The sequence below is a fragment of the Cylas formicarius genome, unplaced genomic scaffold (genome assembly GCF_029955315.1).
Source record: "Cylas formicarius isolate icCylForm1 unplaced genomic scaffold, icCylForm1.1 PGA_scaffold_6__28_contigs__length_40554024, whole genome shotgun sequence".
NCBI classification, from domain to species: Eukaryota; Metazoa; Arthropoda; class Insecta; order Coleoptera; family Brentidae; genus Cylas; species Cylas formicarius.
The window spans coordinates 167,094-188,820 of NW_026844347.1; the positions used below are offsets into that span (position 1 = coordinate 167,094).

The 21,727-nt window shown below is 32.4% G+C and overlaps 2 protein-coding genes across 6 annotated transcripts in view; one reads left to right on the forward strand and one right to left on the reverse strand.

Annotated features, from left to right (window-relative positions):
- LOC132703974 (uncharacterized) overlaps positions 1-21,727 on the reverse strand; it is an 81,907-nt gene that overhangs the window by 47,081 nt on the left and 13,099 nt on the right. The gene's annotated exons all lie outside the window — the stretch shown is intronic.
- Positions 2,117-10,593, forward strand: LOC132703918 (ninjurin-A). Its single transcript, XM_060673446.1, has 4 exons — positions 2,117-2,604; positions 4,353-4,631; positions 5,037-5,218; positions 7,848-10,593. Exons 1-4 carry the CDS (start codon positions 2,352-2,354, stop codon positions 8,007-8,009), a joined length of 876 nt encoding a protein of 291 aa, XP_060529429.1. The 5' UTR covers positions 2,117-2,351; the 3' UTR covers positions 8,010-10,593.

Consider the following 21,727-nt stretch of genomic DNA (forward strand, 5'->3'; position numbering starts at 1 on the left):
ATCAAACTAATAAAACTTTAAGTCAAAAGTCATTTCATAAATCTCTTAAAAGTATAATGGGTGCAAAAATAGTTACCCATATCTTTTTCGTCAAATTAGTTTCTCTGAATCGGGAAACCCCCAGCGAATTAAGCTCGACGTATTGCATCGGCCTATGACGTCATTAGTTTACCGTCTAGTCTATTCTACCACATAGCGTGGCAACGGCATCGGAAATATCGAAGGCAATGCCAGATTTATATTTGAGTATTTTGTTCCCTGTTTAACGGGATCAAAATCATCATTAATCAAATTCGTGTATTGTTAAATGAAAGTTTGTTTGCTGTTATATAAAAGTATACAACACAACATAGAATACTATACAGGGCTAACATACTATCGAATGGAATTTTCCTAAAACATTGGTAACTTTCTGAAATATGGCAACGCTTGTTGTATGGCAGTAAATACGGCTTTTTGAATCATCGAAGTGAACAAACTGTTAAAACCCGCTGCCCACTTTCTTATACACTGGTCGGTACATTTACCGGAGCCATTCATACGCACTTTGGTATATATTACTATAGGCCGATCAAATTTGTTAATAAATATATTATATTTTTGTTTTGTATGTAATAATATCAGTTACTAATTTTGAAGAAGGGTCGTCATAAAACAAGACAAAAAAATTGAATATCTATATTAATAAAATAATGGTTTCTAGCTTAACCTTTCAATGAGAATATAAAATATATCTTATTCAAAATGAGGGCAGTCAATTAGTATCGATTGTCTATTTGAAAAATTTAACTTCCGCTACGAAGTTTTGTCAACTTTTAAGACGTAAAATGGTAAAAGCATATAACAAATTTACTACACCTTAACCACTTCAATTTGAACGGTCGATAATGTAAGCATTTTCCGCTAAGCATGATTGAGGCAGGCATTTTCTTAGTTTTGGGAAATACACTTTGGATGGGTAAAATTTATTGTAAAAATTTACTGAAAATGTCGTGGTGTTGGTATATGTAAGACACAATATAACAAAAACATTGGAAAATAGTGACTTTAACATTAGTAATAGAAAACTTCTTTTCGACGATTGGTTTTATTGAGAGTGAACACATTCTGAGCGTCTTGGATAAATTCCTGTCACTGTTTCATTATCAAAACTACTACTTAGATCTTTTGAGAAATTTTATTGATTGTAAAAATGCATTTGATTGGAGGTATGAATTTAAAAAAATGAAAACAATTTACGACTTACTTTTACAGGAAATGCCCTAAACGGAATTTCTCTCTACCCCGTTTAATTTATGACATAACTCTTTCTTATATAACATAATTTATAATATGAGGTCAACAATTTATGGAACCCTTCATTATTTATTTAAATACCCACGTTATTCTCAACGAGTCTTAACTTCCATTCATCAAAAGAGAAATTTCTCGAGTTGCTTACTAAAAATTGGCTACCGTCCACCACCATATCATAAATTGAAAAATGAAGTAAATCATTAAAGAAATAAATCTTGATGGTTATCTCAGGTGGCTATACTCTACCAAATTACAAATAACTATTGATAAAATTAAGTTTGTGATCCCAATTGTTAATTGCAAATAAATATTATTAAAATATTAATAGTATAATAGTACAAAGCGATTCTCGACTATTTATAAGTGCGGAAATTGTATTTCAAATAGAACAAAAAAAACAGTACATCCCGATTTTTTCCTTTCAACCCATTAAAATCAAATAAAACCTTTCAATAAGTTATCAAAATTCATAATCACAGTACCAGCTCGAACACAAGTTTATATGTAATACAGAGCGGAACACCCACCATCTGAATGTTTCAATAATTTCAGCGATGATAGTAATTCTTGTTTCACTTTTTTTAGAAGCAGTTAAAATTCTCACTCTCGTTCTCTCAACTCTAACAAAACTTTGCAGTAGTCAACATAGCAACTAGCATGATGCCAGAGCTAGCAAAGCCCTGTTTGGATTGTTTATTTTTCTTGAAACAAAAATGATCCATAACGATGGCAGAGCAGTGTATTAGGAGCAAACCGGATTGCGGCTACTTCGTTGTAAAAATAAACGTACATATATAAACACAGACTTCAGCCGGCCAGAGGAAAAGACTCGTTAACAATATTAACGCGAATATACTGCGAAAATCTCGTTTCCCAATCAAATTCTCCGCGTTTGTATGGTTCGCGGTAATTTGTAACTACGTCAACACTTTTAAATAGTTAACTAATTGTATCGAAAGGCTTGTTCAGTTTATTGGATGTCCTTCCATCGAAAGCAGTGGTGTGTTTTCAATAAGATTTTATGACTTTATAAGACTTTGGACACTGACAACAACATGAGTGAATATTCACCGTTAAGCGTTCCCAAACCAGCTTTAAATTCACCAAACCGTGGCGGTGAACTATCCGCCTCCTTAAATCCTTCAAATTCTCATAGATTTCCGTCCCCGGAGAATCCCAGAAGGCCTTTGCTTAACGAAAATATGGCACCTCTCGCCAGAAACGAGGTGGATAATGACTCTGATGAGAGAGAAGTAGTTGATAAACCATATCCAGGAATTGACGACGGCTTCTTCGGTAACGGTGAGGGTGAGTATTTCTTTCCTATGCTTTGCGTTGAAATATTTTGAAATAAAAGAGCAGATTAAATAGTTTAACTTTTAACCGGCGTTAAGGTTATTTTAAAGGTTTGTGAAAAATATAAACAGTACAACTTCGCAACAACCTGTTCAATTTTCATTTCAAAATTGATTTCAAGGTAATAGTTTTTAGTTCATTCGCGCCATTTAAAATTAGCATATATCTTTAAATTCGTCATTTTAAATACAAATTACTATTGTAGTAGGCAGTGCAAGTAACACCTTTAAAGGAAAGGTGAATGTACGAATGGTACTCAGTTTCCTGGGAACGCAGTTTCGTATTGTTGCAAATTGATATTATTCACTGATAGGTTCTTGACTTCTGCAACCTTGAATTTTTATTTTCCGGAAAAACTATAACTTTAGTAAATGGAGCGAGGCACAAATTTTATTTATGTTTATGTTATGGCTGGTCGGCGAAAATCCCACGGAAAGCCCTAGTAATATTGATTAATTTTATACTTTAGTGCAGGGTCGCTGTTATTCTATTATCTCCTAAAGTAGAGAGCTATCAAAAAATATTCAATACAAAAGATTTGAGGTTTTTAATAATAGAAAAATAATTATAGAATGGTGTCTGACAAATAAATCCCAATCGTTTTGTTAAAAAAAAAAAACCTGTATATTATTCGGCTTTTTTTTAGATTGTTCTCGAAGTAGGTATCATACCATTTCTTCCTTTTTTAACCACCACCCACCACATCTCCCTAATAAGGTAACCAATAGAGCTAAACAAATTATTTACAGGATATTGAGAAAGATTTAAATTTCGAATAATATACTGGGTATCTTAAAGGACTAAGTTTTTTGGAGGAGATATGAGATAATCAACATTCTCTATAGAAAACTAGTATAACTAAGTGTATTTAATTAAACACTTAGTTTTAGGAATGTCCAATTGAGGCAAAAAGTTCAATCTCAAAACTGTGAGACTTCCAATTAAAGAAAAAACTGAAATAAATGTTTCTTACAATTGTTCGTATGGTCTCTCCGTAAAGTATGAAGACAACTTCTTTGTATAGGTTGAGATAATCTAATATAAGATAACAAGCTAATGAAAATAATATATATATAAATAATATGTGTATATATATATATATATATATATATATATATATATATATATATATATATATATATATATATATATATATATATATATATATATATATATATATATATATATATATATATATACACATATATATATATATATATACACACATATATATATATATATATATATATATATATATATATATATATATATATATATATATATATATATATATATATATATATATATATATATATATATATATATGTATATATATATATATATATATATATATATATATATATATATATATATATATATATATATATATATATATATATATATATATATATATATATATATATATATATATATATATATATATTAATTTGACCGACAAATAAGATTCAAGGATACACAAACGATAAATAAATTTTATAAGTAAGAACTATTGGGTTCTGGAAAATCTGCACTCCATCATTGGAGCTTAAAAAATTTTACAAGAACCGTTTTTACCGAGGTGAAATATATTTCGTTACATTAATCACAATCATTTTTTTCTTAGTTTCGGTTATCTCATCTCACGAAACCGGTCAATGATATAATGTGGGCAATTAATTAATACTAAAATACTATTCTAGGAATTTCGAATAATACACCAAACGATAGGCGAACCTCAAATGAAAACAATCCGGACGTGGAGTTCATTCCAACAGGTCCAAAAGAACCTGAGCCCACGGAACCTGAAGCAGATTTTCCCGAAATTACGCCACGGCTTGGACCGGACGATGGGCGGAACGGCCCAGACGAATTCGACGGGAAGCAGCCGGGAAACGGCACCAAGAGTGGAGGGCCTAATTTTCCATTTTCGCCTGGATTTGGTTTCGGTGGATTCGACGTCGAACTAGGGAGTAATGCAGGTGAGTCTGCAATACCCGATTTGCATTTCACAAAATTGGATAGAGTGTTATTAACCTATTACTGCGATAAGTTGTTTTTATGGTTGTTATATGTCCCAATTCTCGAATTTAATTTCAATAGTTCCGAAATTTCCAGAGATATTGGAATCATGCATTTCGTCTTTGATCTTTAAACTTAACTTATACCGCGGTTTGGTTTTTTGGTTAGTATTGTAACAACCGATTGTTACTATGCATCTATTAAGACTTTGTAAAGTAACATATTATTGTTCTGATCATAAATAGAAAATAATATCAATGAAAAATACATTGGCTTTTCTAAGAAGAATCTCGACGTGACACCACATACCAAATTTTCTAAAGTAGATCCGTTTTTTTACTGTTCATTAACTTTATAATTTTTAGGCGGAGAAACCATTCCAGATTTAAACGTGTACCAACATAAAAAAACATTAGCCCAGGGGATGATGGACTTGGCACTATTCTCCGCCAACGCAAATCAGCTCCGGTACGTTTTGGAGACGTTCAAGTCGCACCCGTACTATTATCCTAGCCTCGTACTCATTTCGATAAGCCTTATACTTCAGGTAAGCTTTTGTGTAGTTAAATGTATTAGGTCTATATCGTTGGAAGTACAGTTGCGCAGACTGTGAATAATATTTACAAAACTTCAGGATTTCTCCTTCATCGGTTGTTGTTGAATCGAACTTGCTGACGTTTCCCCAATCATCCTGTTGGCTTGTTCAGAGTTTAACTGAAACTGTTTCAATTGTCAGTTTCAGTTAAGCTCTAAAGAAGCCAAAGGATGATTGACGAGTAGGCATTGTTTCATTTTTCAGTGTCAGCTAAACTCTGAAGAAGCCAACAGGATGATTGACGAAACGTCAGCAAGTTCGATTCAACAACAACAATTCTGAAGTTTTTTAAATAGTATTACAGTAGCCTGTGGAAGTTTCTTTGAAAAATGTACATGTGAATGTCCGCAACTAACCAGTTTTTAATTTTTCTGCAATATCAAGAAAACTTTGGTCGGAAAGATTGGAAAAATAATAATAATAATAATAAAATAATTCATAACAATAATAGTATTATTGTTATAAAAATCTGAAGTTTAGTAGACCTTTCAGCATTGGCAATATTTTGGAAATGCAAATTGCAAAGACAATACTGTACGGATAAAATCGATTCTTTTGTATAAAACGTCACCGTTTGCCGTTGCCGTATTTTTTCATATCTTCAATTTAATCTTGGCAATAATATCTTAGCCAATGTTTCTCTTCAAAAAACTTTATAACTTAATGTTTGTTATATTTAGAAACTCTTTCAACCAGCAGTTGAACACAAATACAAACTGAGCCAGAATTGAATCTGATTTTAAATTTGTTTCATAATTTTACTAGTTTAACATATTAATCCAATTTATATCGATTTTAAATTATCCAGTTATCTTATTTTTCTAATACTAATGATTTTGTGTTAGTATTTGTTGTGATTTATTTGTATTTGTAATATAAATCATGCCTGAGAAAAAAAATATTTACTTATTTTTAAGATTAAAATATTTTAAGAAACTAAACTAAAATTTTGAAAATTTAATAAAAAACACAAATATGTTAATGACGTGAATCAACTTTCATATTTTCGATATATTAATAAAAATGATAGCTGGGACAAGTGGGATATCAAAAAACGCAGTACATCTTAGAAAACAATACCCAAAAAAAAATGCCTCCTTGTCTCTTCAGAAAATAAACAATAACTCTTTGCATATATTGTTGGCAAATTGGCCAATTGTCCTCTCAGAATACCAAGTGAAGCAAATATTGAATGGAAACAATACATTTTGCGACGAGTTTTAGGAAAAGTATTTTTAATGCTGCTCAAATTTATCAGAGGCATCAAAAAGTTAACATTCTATTAAAAGGGACGCGCTGTTGACAGAAACTTTTCCCCTCTTTGAAGTTTTTGGTCTGAACATACAATCCGTGCGCGCCTTACAAAAGAAGTCGGATTGTAGATTATTTTCGACGTTTCTTTTCGCCTCTTCTCCTTTCGCCGTTTTCGTATGACGGTTCCCAGAGCGTTGCGACGGAGTCTCCGAGGACATACCACAAAGTTTAAGCACTGCCTCGACCCAATTCTTTAAACTTAAAAAAATAGTTTATTTGTCTCATTTTTGTTTAAAATTCAACTTGATGAAACGTTATCTTGAACAACAAAAAAACATATTTTTTGCCGATTATCGGTTTCCGCTTTGCGTGTCAAATAACAAACAATAAATAATGTTAATCAACCGCAGACCCATAAAAATTATGCGCAAGTCGTCAATAGCAGCAATAACAAACACAACACCATTTTTGACTGCATATTTTATCACATTTGTCTGGTTTCAGTAAATTTAAATTTGAAAAAACGAATTGAAAATAATTTTCAAATTAATTCAAAATTAAAGAATTAGTTAAACAATAATGACATCACTTTGTTTTATATCATCCAAATTTAATTATCTCGCCAACGTTAAATATGAAATTTAATGAACACTATTATTTAGGATTATTGGAAATAAATGGATAATGATTATTTAGATGGACTGTTGTTTCAATTTTAGCGAACAGTAATAAAAATGGTAACCTCTCGTGTATGTATAAATGTTACAGAGAGAAATTTCGCGGATGTCCAGATAAACCAACATTGTCTCTGGCGGAAATTTATTAAACCCAATATTTAGAAATAGGTAAAGGAGACTTTGATATCATTCAATTGATAGATAACTGAAAATCGCACTTCCTGATGAATTACAAAGTTTGGCGTTCTATTTTTAAGTAAATTACTTGGAATCGTTTATATCTTTATATAAGATGGATAATTTATTTTATCTTTGATGTCCTTAATAAAGCAATTTTTATGCCTTGGTAAAATTCAAAAATTAACAACACTTCCAAAATAATATGAATTTAATTAATATAGTAAATACTAAATATAAATAATTCTATATTGTACTATTATATTAAATAATATTAAGCAATATTAAAATAATGTTAAAGCTAAGCATAACAGGTCACCAGCGTGTATTACAAAAAATATAATTTTTGAAAATAATTTTATATTGTGGTCAATAAGGGCCGCTTTTATTAAATTTAAAATCAAATTTCTAACAAATCATATTTCTAACTATAAAAACATTAGATGGGTTAATTTTTATTCTTTTACTTCCAGGTGGTCATCGGAGTCGGACTTATTTGGAATGCTGCCTACAACGTAAAGGATGAGAAAGCATTATGCCGAGCAAATAAAATTAACAACTTTACCATTATATTTTTAGTAACTGTTATTAACGTGTTCATCTCAGCGTTCGGAGTTGCGTCACCTCCTTCTTAAGAATCGTGTTCAGTCAATTTCTTGTCGCGAAGTCTCGCTATTTTTGCTCAATATGTGATATTAAGTATAATAAATGCATTCAAAAAATTTCTATTTATAAGGGAGCTTGCTCTATTGTGCAATGCAGGTGCTTCTTTTGTACGAATTTGTAATAAGCCTATAATTTCCTAATGGCTTTTATTTATTCTACAAGTTTCGTTTCGTTATAAGTATTAACTCCGCCAAATATGTAAAATATCGGGTTCGGAAAAAAACCCAACAATGATTTTAAATAAAATAAAGGATTATTTCTTCAAAAGTACTTACTATTTTAAATCATACGACTTATCAAACATTAATATTTTACAGACAGCGTCTTAAAGCCAACAAAACCTATTATTTCTTTATACACTCCCTATAATTATATAACAAAGCTTAAGAAATCAATTACTTACTTAGACCGAAAAATTAATAAAATAATATACTCAGGGTTCCACTTAAAAACAACAGATTTAGTATAACCAATACGCTGCCTGTATCAAGCTGGAAACTAAAAGGGTTATGAAAAAATAGTTTCTTCCGATTCGGTATGGTCTTTTGTTTTACAGCTCCATCAACAAGTTCTTTTATTTAGAAATTTTGAGTAATGTCGATATCTTATTGACGATATTGACAAATTCTTCAGGAATCTTTTTGAGTTTCTTGTTATAACGGAAAACTTATGCTATGGCGCTATATGGTATTAAATAGAGCGATTTTACATAGTTACATTTTTTAAAATAAATACCATTTACCATATCATATATTCAATATCATCACGACTATTAAGCTAGTAGTTGCGGATTTCATTTAGAGTAAAAATATGAAAAAATTAATAACAAGAAGCGAATTACGGGTTTAATCTTTGAATGCCTTTAAAAAAAATGCGTCCTAAATACGAAAACAGATTTTAACTCGTTACGATAAACCACAAATTTTTTCAGCATTGATTTGAATCCAGAATCGATTAGGGAAAAATTATAATGTTATATAAAATATCTTTATGTAAGATCTAGAAAATAATAATAATAAACAAAAGAAATTAAAAATAAAGTTTATTATTTACAACAGAAAAATAGAAAATGAAGTTTTTTATTAAAATATTAATATTTTTTAATTATATTTTTTTATAACAATCGTAAGTAAGTAATTATTTAAAATAGAGTTTCTTGTAGGTGTTCGACCATCAGGATTTTTTTCCGCAAATGTCTAAATGTCTTGATTAAATTTGTTCCTTTTTAGTCATTAAACAAATTTAAAAGCGTTTGTGTGAATAATTTAGTTAAAAGGCATGACATTTATAAAAAAATAGAAAACTACAAGTGCTTGATTATTTTTTCTGCCCTATTGCTTATCTTTTTGGCAAATTGATAGCCCATGGAAAAAAAATTTTATACTAATATTTCGAAATCCACAAGTTTTTGAAATAGGAAAGATTATATAAAGTCACCATTTTTTTATTTCCAAATATGACAAAAGTATAAAAATAGAGTGTTCTCATTCGGAAATATGAGTGAATCTAAACCAGTTTTGTCATTATGATTTGTTGATATTCTTTACGGGCCACCATTTACAAAATGGCAACGAAGAATGAATGAATGAATCAAGCAAGAATTAGAATTTCGACACCGTTAATCAAGAAAAGGAATCGTTTTCGGACATATGTTCATATATAAAACTAGGGTTTATTTTTCATATAGAATATACCATAAGATTGTGGTGCATTAATTGCGGAACATCCTGTGATTATGAAATTTTTCGATTCATCGTAAACTTATAAAAATATATATATCATATACCTAAATTCACTCGTGATATATTCGCAACAGAAATTTACAGTAGTTCTTATTAATCACATTTTTGATCTTAGTCTTAGCGAATTGACACATTTGTAAAAAATTCAAAAAAGTCATCGATTAAGCAAATAATAAATTAAATTAGACGGAAACTAAAGGGTTGATATTCGAGCGATATGTAGAAATTCGGGAATTTAAAATAGTAAAGTGCACCTACACTCGAGGAAATTGCATTATAAGCCGATATGCATTTGGCGAGTTCCCGTTTCGAGTTTACAGCCACGCCGCCATCTTAGCTTAATTGAATATTCGTCGAATTGCAGTTGGTTTAAACTCGAACCGCGCCAATTTAGACTTTATGCTGGGAAAGGGGTACCCCTAGCTCTGGCAGCGATCGAGAATTCAACTTTATGATTTTGTTAGTCAACTTGTGATCTTATAGCCAACTACATTTTTAAATATTTTGATTTTTCTTTGTTGTTTTGACGTTTTTTTATAGATTTATTTATTCAAATTTGTTACCTTGATTAGTTAGCCTATAAACTTTAATTATTTATTTTTGTTATTTGGTATTTTCAATCAAATGTATCTCTGGACTATTATACCTTTAAAGAAGTAGAATAATGTCTTTGCTATTTAAAAAATACCTGCACCACCTATTTGGGACGCCCTGGATAAGCTGAGGCGCATTTGTCAAACTGATTGAGTAGTGCATCTCCTTAGTCTGTGGTTAAATTTTAGTTGCAATACCTGGACCACTAGCGCCACAACACAATTTTATATACAAAATGCAAAATTCGAATAGGAATTTCTGAAGAAAGTGTATCAACAAAATTATAATATTTTACATCTTTTGTACGAAACTTTTTCGTACCTATTATGGGTTTCCAGATCGTATATCGTTTTTTTTGGCACACGGTGTACATAGTTTTCGTGTTCCTTTTTACATCCCACCTACACGGTCATCCATGAAAAATACAACAAATCGAAAGCTACTTGTTTTTTAATGTCATTTGTCATTTGATTTTTAAACCCATGTATTTCCAAATCTAGCAGATAATATTGCGAAAGGTTTAACAAAAAAACCAATAAAACAAAAAACAGTACTAAAGCTAAAGGCCAACTGTAGTAATTACTTTCTGTTAAATTAATAAGTCTAGTCCAGGATCTAGTCGTGCTGTCCAGTTAATCTTTAATGCAATTAAAATGAATAAATTGCAATTGATTTTATTTTCCAATGTACTTGGACAGACTAGAAAAATAAACCCTCATCTCAATTTGATAATTTATATTACGACAAGCGACAAAAAATTTTAGAGGAGAGCTCACACAATTATTTTCACAGGTCCGAACCTTACTGGGCATGTAAGAACAAAGGAGCTTGATATGGAAGCCAGTGGCCACGGATGAAAGACAAACTCTATCTTTCAAGGTTGAAGACGGGAGTTCTAACACAAACGGACCCTATTGGAATTGGAATTTTCGATGTTATAATTTTATCAAGATAAATTGTAGGATGGAATTATTCTACCTCTCTTCCTTTTATTCCTATAAATATTTAATTACTGTAAATTTTTAGCTCTAAAAAAGATAAAAAAATAAGTGATATTTTCCTACTTCTATGAGTTAAAAAAATTGATGCACCTAATAATTGTGGTTTTAAGAAAAATTATGATGGCCCGTCTTGGTCTTTTATATTTGAAGGTTCATACTCTAAAGTTCAGAGCGAATATTTATATATTATTTAAATTTTTTTCTTGCTGGGGTTGCTTAAAGAAAAACGATATTTAATAGAATACAAATTGATTTTTGATCGGATGCTGTGCACAAAAAAAATAACACGGAAACAGGAGAAATTGCTCTTTTAATTGAATTTGAGCATGGCGTCTTATACTTAAATTTAAAAATTTGAGTGAACAGAATAGGGAAATAGGAATAGGGAATGAGAAATATTTGTTTACTAGTGCATTCCTTTAGGACTTCTGTCGCATTATTTATATAAATAAATATAAAATAAAAAAAGTGTTCTAACAATATTTAAACTAGAGTGTGTTTTATAACTGTTCAAATATAACCACAACTGGTCATCTAAAATGTTACATCTAGGCAAAACAGAACTAAATATTTATAAGAGCTGTACAATAAAGCGACTCGAGATTATCGTAATCTGATGCTGAATGCCGAGTGTGCCCTGGAAATGAAGTTGTTTAACAAACAGATGAATCTGCGGGGAGCACTAAAAATATCAACCGGCATATGCCGACATATTTGTTTGAATGTTCGGAGTAATATTTATTTAATGGCTAGAGCTACAGCTAAACACGTTCTGACCACCCTTGAATAAAGTAATTTTATTCAAATTTTACTAAGAAAATGTTTCCATTTTGCGTTAATGTAAAGCGGTTAGAAAAAATTAAGGAACTTGTTTGTTAGTATTGTCAGAGATCCCAAAATAAATAAATAATAATAACTACCAAATTTATGAACAAACGTCAGAAACAGCTATGCTTATCAGCAGTCATTAAAATGCCTCCGAGATTTTCTTATGCATTTAAACTGTATACACCCTAAGATACGTTTTACCATTGAGTTAAAAACTGATAATAATCTCCCATTCTTAGATATTCTTGTCAATAGAAAATCACTTCTAAGATTGGGTTATTCTGTTTACAGAAATCCTATGCACACCTTAATGCAATATTACATGACCAGTCGGCCCAGAAATAATCGGTTATCAACTCACTTGTTTACAGAACCGTAAAACTATCTCAACCCGAGTGACTGAACCCAGAACTAAAACATCTTACATCTGCTCTTCTCTCTAATAATTTATTAAGCGTTCCATCACAAAATACACTTCACCACAACTTTCCAATAGCAATGAGTCCAAAAGTAATCCCACACTTGCCACTGTTGTACTTTCTTACATTCAAAATATCAGTGACCACATTTCGAAAGTTCTTAAAAAACATAACGTCAAAACCAGATGTTCAGTTGTCCAAAAATCTTTCAACATCTTCCCTGAAAAACAAAATTCCGTTTGAGATACCAGGAGGTTACAACATTCCATACACATGCGGCGAAAAATCATGAAAGAGTCTTAAGACTACGAAATATAAACTCGTCAGCAGTTGCCGAATACTATCATGAAACCGAACATTGTTGCATGTAAACAATTTTTCCACCAAAAAAATCCGAGAATCTATAGAAATCTATGGACAACCAAACATAGGAATCATTCATAAGAGACAATGTCATGCCCCTCTTTTGACTCCATCCCCCGTCAATAAGTTGGATTTTTCTAGAAGCTTCTTTGAAAAAAATAATTTCGGAAAAATATTCACGTGGGTTCTGGGTGCATAATAGTACAAATGACAGAATTATAGTTGTTTAGGTTAGACAGATAAATAAAACGAGTCAAAAATAAATATTCCATAATACCCAAAACGAAATATCACCTAAAGCTAATGGCGCTCAGGTATATATAAAAAAACATGAATTTATATTTCCGTTTTAGGACTTTTAAAATGATAACAAGAACCGCATGAAATCAGTTGAATATTCAAACACAAATCTTTAAAGCATTATTTAAAATTACGGACGGCGCTTTAATCTTAAGAGAGCAATGTTCAATTTCAAATTTAAATTTCATAATGAATTTAGCATTTTATTTCAAATTTGCTAATGATTGTGCTGTAATTCACATTTTTATCACAGATTGGAATCTTCGTAATGAACAATTTAAAATAGCCACCATTAGACATTTTCGTACGCTTTTCACTCCAATAAACCCTATTACTGCTCACCACAGAACATTTTGCGTATTTCCGTCCAAAAAACTCTTCCATGTGTACTGATGTTTTTGTTCTCTGATTGTATAAAATATTCAACAATATGTTTTTAGTTATTTTTGAATACTTGCTGCAAAAGTACGACTAATTTAAAAAGAATATCAGATATGCAAATAAACGTTACAACTGCATTGTTAATATCATTTTTGAGTTAGCAAAAGAAAATTTCAAAAAGTATAAGACAGTATTAAAAACAATACTAACTATAAAACACCAGGAATGCTGTCAAAATACTGAATCAGAATCACAAATATTACGAATATTACGTAACGCTTGTAGGATGCTTAGAAATTTGTCATGAGTTATTCATGATATTTTTGTCCAGGAGCGAATGACCTTCCGCGCATGTACATAAACTTTACACAATTAGTTGCATTTTATTTTTTAACGGCAATTGGCACACCAACAACTCGTTTTTTGGTAAAGAGTTAAAGCTTTCTCGGCATTATTTCAACTATAAATATTCGAAATATATAACTTTATATTCTTATAGAAGACCTCTTACGCACCGATAAACTATAGATTCCACCCATGCAGCTAATATACTAGGTGGCATGAGTGCGGCAATCCAATTAACTACGAAATTATCGATGTGTAAAAGCTCGGTAACAATCTGCCAAAAACATTCATAATGAGGAAACAATTCCTCTTTTGTTTGGTAAGTATTTAACGTGGCGATTTAGAGATTCGAATGTTATTGGCATTTTGGATAACGGTAGCGAAGTGAACTTTTGTATTGTATTTGTATTCATATTACCCAATTCAATTTCAGAACAAAAGCCTCTTGTTAAATGAAATCCTTATTGATGAGGATGGATAAAATTTGTACATTAGAATATTTAAACTGAGCATGGGCAAAAATCCTTTGTTCATATTATTTTACAATGTTCTATGCAGTGACTACTGAATAATGAACTGAGCGCATGTAGATTGTGTTTAGAAGAGCAGGAAACTCCCATTTATCTCTTAGCCAGCTGGGCTCCAGTAGGGAGCAGCCGATTAAAAGCACTCTATAAATGCCTCTAACACAATAATGCCGAACACGAAATTTTACATATGATTTTGAGCTGATCCGTATCACATAAGTGCAACCTACTAATCGGAATACTAGACGTTTACTAAAGAAGCGATTTATTCTTAAATATAATATATTGGTGTTTAAATGGCCTAGTGGTAGCATATCTTATTAATAATAATATTTCAATAATTCTCATTTCTTATAGCGGACTATATAAACTTTAAATAGTTGATACTATTTCATTTTGCTTTGCTTACTGTTGTGTTGTGTTAGGAGTAAATTTATCTTATCAAAATTATTTTTAAGAATTGTTTTGAAAAAAAAAAAACAATTCGCATCAACTAATCTACATTGCGGATGTCACCAGTCACTAAAAGTGCGTAGTGACAGTGGGTATTTCCATATAATAGTATTTTCGTTGATCCGATTTTCTGTTCGATTTAATTTATTTTATTTATCCCCAGTGGGGTTCCAAATTAAACAAAGAAATCTAAAGTCTGACCTACTTTAAACAGTAGATTAATTCGGAAACCCGATACATTTTAACTTAGTTCCATTATTCTTGGCTCCTCTATCATCGCTTTCACATCCGGATAATACTGCAGATATTGCCAGATTTTTTAACAGGATATGGAAGCATTTCCCTTTAGTCCGGAGCTTAGAATACTTCTTCTCATTTAACAGCAAATCCTAAATTTGCTGCTTTTTTAGTTCCGTTTATTAATTTATACTTTTTCGCAGAATTTATTCTGCTTGTAGGCGCATTAGATTTAGAATTTCTTCGAAGTGATTAACTTAAATGATTGTTTGTAAGGGGTGTTTTTTTTCGATGTATAGAACTTTAAGTTGCAATAAAACAACGATGGATTATTCGATTGACATGAATTTTATTTATCCGAAAGATAATCTTATGGCATTACATTTTAAATAAGATTTCTGGCATATGACCGCCACGGCTGGCGCGGATGTAGTCCAATCTGCACGTCCAATTTTCGATGACTTTTTCCAACATTTGTGCCGTATATCGGCAATAACACGGCGAATGTTGTCTTCCAAATGGTTAAGCGTTTGTGGCTTATCCGGATAGGCCAATGACTTTACATAGCCCCACAGAAAGTAGTCTAGCGGTGTTAAATCACAAGATCTTGGAGGCCAATTCACAGGTCCAAAACGTGAAATTAGGCGGTCACCAAACGTGTCTTTCAATAAATCGATTGTGGCACGAACTGTGTGACATGTTGCGCCGTCTTGTTGAAACCACATCTTCTGGACATCATGGTTATTCAATTCAGGAATGAAAGAGTTAGTAATAATAGCTCTATACCGATCACTATTGACTGTAACATTCTGGCCATCATCGTTTTTGAAGAAGTACGGACCAATGATTCCACCAGCCCATAAAGCGCACCAAACAATCAGTTTTTCTGGATGTAACGGAGTTTGGACATACACTTGAGGATAAGCTTCGCTCCAAATGAGGCAGTTTTGTTTGTTGACGTAGCCATTCAACCAGAAGTGCGCTTCATCGCTAAACAAAATTCACTTACGAAAATCGGGAACAACGGCAATCTTGTTTTGGGCCCATTCGGCGAATCTACGCCTAACTTGATGATCGTTTGGCTTCAATTCTTGCACCAGTTGGATTTTGTAAGCACGTAAACCAAGATCCTTCCGCAAAATCTTCCATAAAGTGGGTGGACACAGATCCAATTCCTGTGCTCGATGGCGGATGGACTCATTCGGGTCTTCCTCAATGCTATGCTCTACAGTAACAATAGCTTCTTCTGTACGCACCTTACGGCGTCTCTGGGGATGCGAGTTATCAATAAGAGTAAACGTGGTGCGAAAACGTTCCATGGTTAATCGAATTAGCAGCTCTGATGGACGATTATGTCGACGATAAAATGGACGTAGTGCGCGATAAGTATTGCACTAGTTGCAAGCGTTGTTCAGGCGTTGTTCGATGTATAGAACTTTAAGTTGGCATTACTGTTCACATTTAACAGCTGTCAAGTGATTTATTCTCAGTTTGGTTCGGCAATTCATCGTGAATAGACTCACGCCTGAACAACGCTTGCAAATAGTGCAATTTTATTTCGAAAATAACGGTTCTGTGCGGAATACGTATCGCGCACTACGTCAGTTTTATCCTCGACAAAATCGCCCATCAGAGCAGTTAATTCGGTTAATCATGGAACGTTTTCGCTCCACGTTTACTCTTATTGATAACTCGCATCCCCAGAGACGCCGTACGATGCGTACAGAAGAAGCTATTGCTGCTGTAGAGCGTAGCATTGAGGAAGACCCGAATGAGTCCATCCGCCATCGAACACAGGAATTGTATCTGTGTCCATCCACTTTATGGAAAGATCTTGATTTACGTGCTTACAAAGTCCAATTCGTGCAAGAATTGAAGCCAAATATCATCAAGTAAGGTGTAGATTCATCGATTTTCATAAACTAATTTTGTTTAGCGATGAAGGGCACTTCTGGTTGAATGGCTACCTCAACAAACAAAACTGCTGCATTTGGAGCGAAGCTAATCCTCAAGTGTATGTCAAAACACCGTTACATCCAGAGAAACTGACTGTTTGGTGCGCTTTATGGGCTGGTGGAATCATTGGTCCGTACTTCTTCGAAAACGATGATGGCCAGAACGTTACAGTCAATGGTGATCGGTATAGAGCTATGACAACAAGACGGCGCAACATATCACACAGCTCGTGCCACAATCGATTTATTGAAAGACACGTTTGGTGACCGCCTAATTTCACGTTTTGGACCTGTGAATTGGCCTCCAAGATCTTGTGATTTAAAACCGCTAGATTACTTTCTGTGGGGCTATGGAAAGTCATTGGTCTCTGCGGATAAGCCACAAACTCTTGACCATTTGGAAGACAACATTCGCCGTGTTATTGCCGATATACGGCCACAAATGTTGGAAAAAATCATCGAAAATTGGACGTCCCGATTGGACTACATCCGCGCCAGCCGTGGCGGTCATATGCCAGAAATCATATTTAAAATGTAATGCCACAAGATTATCTTTCGGATAAATAAAATTCATGTCAATCGAATAATCCATCGTTGTTATAGTTCTATACATCGAAAAAAAACACCCCTTAGTTAATAATAAGTTTTCTTTTTTCAACATTAGTGGAAATGAAAGGAAATAACATCTTGAAATAAGAAATGTACCTATTCGAACGCAAAGAAAAACGTTCCTTCGCTATATTTGTCAATTTTATTGCCGGACTACGGTAGCGCAAATATTAAATTATGCTTTAGAAGTGCCGAAAAGTGTGCTTCTACCAATAAATCACAATCTAATAGTTGATTTTCAGTTCGATCCGTTTGCGTTTTGCATTTCCATAAACTAAAATAATATTTATGTATTACTTTTGCACTCGTACTAACTTAGAAAACATTCAAGCCGAAATTCCAGAATCTCTCTGTGGGAAAGTCAATTTGTTTTATTTTTCGACGGGCGATAATGAAATGCATTTCCTCTGTCCGTTGCCAAATCTGCGTAAAAAAAGGGACGGGACTTAAGTTCTAATTTATTATTTGGAAGGATTCGCAAAAAAGGGCTGCTTTAAGTAATTTGAAAAGCAAGTGCTGGTGTCTACATTTGGCATTGTTTAATGATGATCTTAGTATTTGGGTGCTGATTATCGTATACATTAATAAATGTGAAGCCACAATGTTTTTACTTTTTAACCCGACCGCGCGAATTTCAAAATCTAAATTGTCTTGGATACGAAATGGCATATCTAAATTTTATGAGGCTGATTTTAGTGATCCTTCTTTTAAAGAAATCCAGCTTAAAAATGTAAAAAAGCAAATTACTGGCACAAAATTTTAAGGTCCCCCTAGGAGAGAAGTTTTAATAGTTTAAAATATTTAAAATAGCTCCCCTGTGCAATTTGCAATTGTAAGATACATTGGTCTGCAAGGCAAAGATATAATTATGCAGTGAAAAATGGCAAGAGTGGTTCTAGTTACAGAAGAATCTCTCGATCCATAAATCTTAGCCGATGGTACAAAGTGCAAACCTCATCTGTGGATGAAGTGTAGATTCTGCGACCCATCATTGCTGTTTTGGGAAGTCATGATAATTAAAGAAAGAAAAATTAGTTGTTCTAAATTGTTAATGCATAATGTACAAATACATTTTCTTTCCATTAATTAAATTGTACATGTGTGATAACCCATGAAATGGTAATATAATAGGGTTTATGCAGAGCGAACAAATATATACACATCACATACGCTGGCTAAACACGGTGCTTTATTAATGACAAATACTTTAACAGGGCCACACTAACCCACTAACAAAAAACTAACCCGAGAACCGTGAGGAATTTTACGATAGTGGAAAGATATGTTCCAAGCAAAATTATTTAGCAAACGGCTACAATTACTGATGTTATAATGTTGTGTTTATTAAGTATAATATATTATACTAGTAGTATAAAGACTAAACTAAACCAAGAGAAATAGGGATTAGTGAATTAGTACCTACGAAATTTGCTACATAAAAAAATCACTAACCACTAGTGTTTCACAGCTTCCTCTGTAGACGTCCGCTTTCTCTCCCTTGTATGTATGTAACGGCGGGGGGGAGGGGGGAATTTGAGCCCACGAAAGAGGCTTGAAAAGAGAGGTAGGAGGTCCAAAACAAAAACGTTTAAGAAATTTAAAAAATAATTACAAAATATTCACCTTGTAGCATGCTAATTTAAAATTCAAAATATCCATCCATCCAAGCCATATTTGACCAACTAATCTATTTTTGCGTTCTTTCTTAAAAAATAATTTTATACCATGTTTTAGTCTAAGTAAAGGATGTTTACACCAACATCAAGAAGAATTGCTTTTTCGATTCAATGAAAAGCATTAGTTAATGTTTTATATCATTAGCGTATTTAAACGATAAGAATACAATTCCTTGACAGGAAAATTGTGTCTTTTACTCGGGAACGAGGTTGCTATAAATTATTAAATTCCCCCGCGAGGGTGCTGCGGGTATCCACGTCATCCTTTCAATATCACGTTCAATATTTTCCGATTGTTTGCCTAAATAATTGAGGGGGAAACGGGGTCGCCGAACGAACGTTTGTTTACAGAACACGCCCTTTTTAACGCAGCGGCTATATATGTATGTAATCGGTAGAAAAATTTAATCTTGGATTCATTGGAATGTTTCCAATTGCAACAAAACCCTTGTCGGATAATATCTTATTACAGAAATATACGGTTTTCGAAGCAGATGATGAAGTGATAAATACATTTTAGTATACTCAAAAATATTTGTTACCTTGAAGTTAAACTAAAACACAACATAATTCATTCAAGTGATCAACAACGACACTTAAGAAAGTTTAGCCATACGCCTCACAAACAATGGTAACAAAATTGCAGTTATTGTAATAAATATTACAAATTAAAAGTCAATATCCTTCTGATTTGAAGATGGAAAACGCGGTCTGTTTTATTTAAATCGGGTTTGCTAAACATCAGAGTGCTTTAAATTATACAGGGTGTTAGAGAATGTTGTTAAGAATATTTAAAGGCAGATTCTAAAGCAAAATTTTCAGTCTTAAATATAATCTATTAAATTATTTCATCTTAAAGAACACTTTGTTGATGTTATGCGATGTATTTAGTAACGCCTAATATAATATAATACTATGAATTTTTTATTTGAAATCCGATAAAACAAAGTCTAAAACTTTTTTTAGTTTTCATTTCCGTGAATGAATTTTAGACTTAATAGTTCTATTCCGACAATCTTGAATGACGCCTAAGGTTTTTTTTTTTCAAAATTTATATTTATCTCTTCCAATCAATGACGATTCCGTACGTTATTGTATAATCGTTATTAACCAATTGATCAGTACATTGGAAAACCCAGAACTTCTTCCTAATGCACGAATACATCCCAAAAGGGAAAGAGCGTGATGTAACTGTCATATTATTGTTCCAACTTTACATTCTATAGTACCGAAATATATTGCGGGGGCTGCAAATATCGGCACGGATGTGCTATCGAGCCCTCGAATTCCATTCCAAAACGGGAATTCCACTAATTGAGGCCTCCTCGCCATCGGGGTTGCATAATACATTTTGGCAAAATCAGCCGCGTTTAACTATAACCAAGCTTCGCAGACGGAATTTTAATGACCTGCTTTTTTTCATTGTGTTTGGCAAACTTTCCAAAAAACATATTTTATAACATGAATATTTATGAACCTGCCTCAACTAGAAGTGCATCAACATTTAATGCGGTTAATCTATATGCAAATCTCCAGGCTTTTAAAAATCCTGTGCGTTGTTATGCGAAGGTCATATTCGTTATGTCGTTTCCGGACGTGTTTCTTTAAACGGCGGTCTGCTATGTTATCAGGAAACAAAATCCAGTGTCGAGAATTTTTGTAAAGTAGTAGCGATAGTAGGGGGTTGGTTGTTCTGCGATGGTTAGACCATGTGGGGCAAAATGTTACAACGCAAAAAAATCTGAGATATAAAATAACAATCACATCCTCTTTTCTTAGTTTCATATCAGGAAAGTTTGATTATATATCTTTCATTAAAAAAAATGAACAAAACCTTGGGCCAAATTTTTTTTTGATATAATATAAGTATCTACTTACATTTTAAATTAAACGCAAATTATGCGCGTCTTTGTAACTTATACGATAAAGCAAACCATATAACTTTTCTTTATTCGCTGTGCTTATTTTTGGTTAGCTCAATGCTAAACATTGAGTAAGCCACAACAGTGCTTTTGTTCGTAGTGGTAGTTCGGAATGGTCAACCCATTGCATGGACGCTACAATATTTTTGGAACAATCTAAAAAAATTAAAGGACGTACCTTTCTCTTTAATACGAACTTTTAATACCAAATGATTTTAGGGGAATAACAACAGCCTAAAAAGAGCATGTCACTTTGCTAAATATTTTCCATAAAATTTGATTATCGATTGGGGAAAAACATATTTCTTATACAGTTTGGAGACATAAAATTGGCA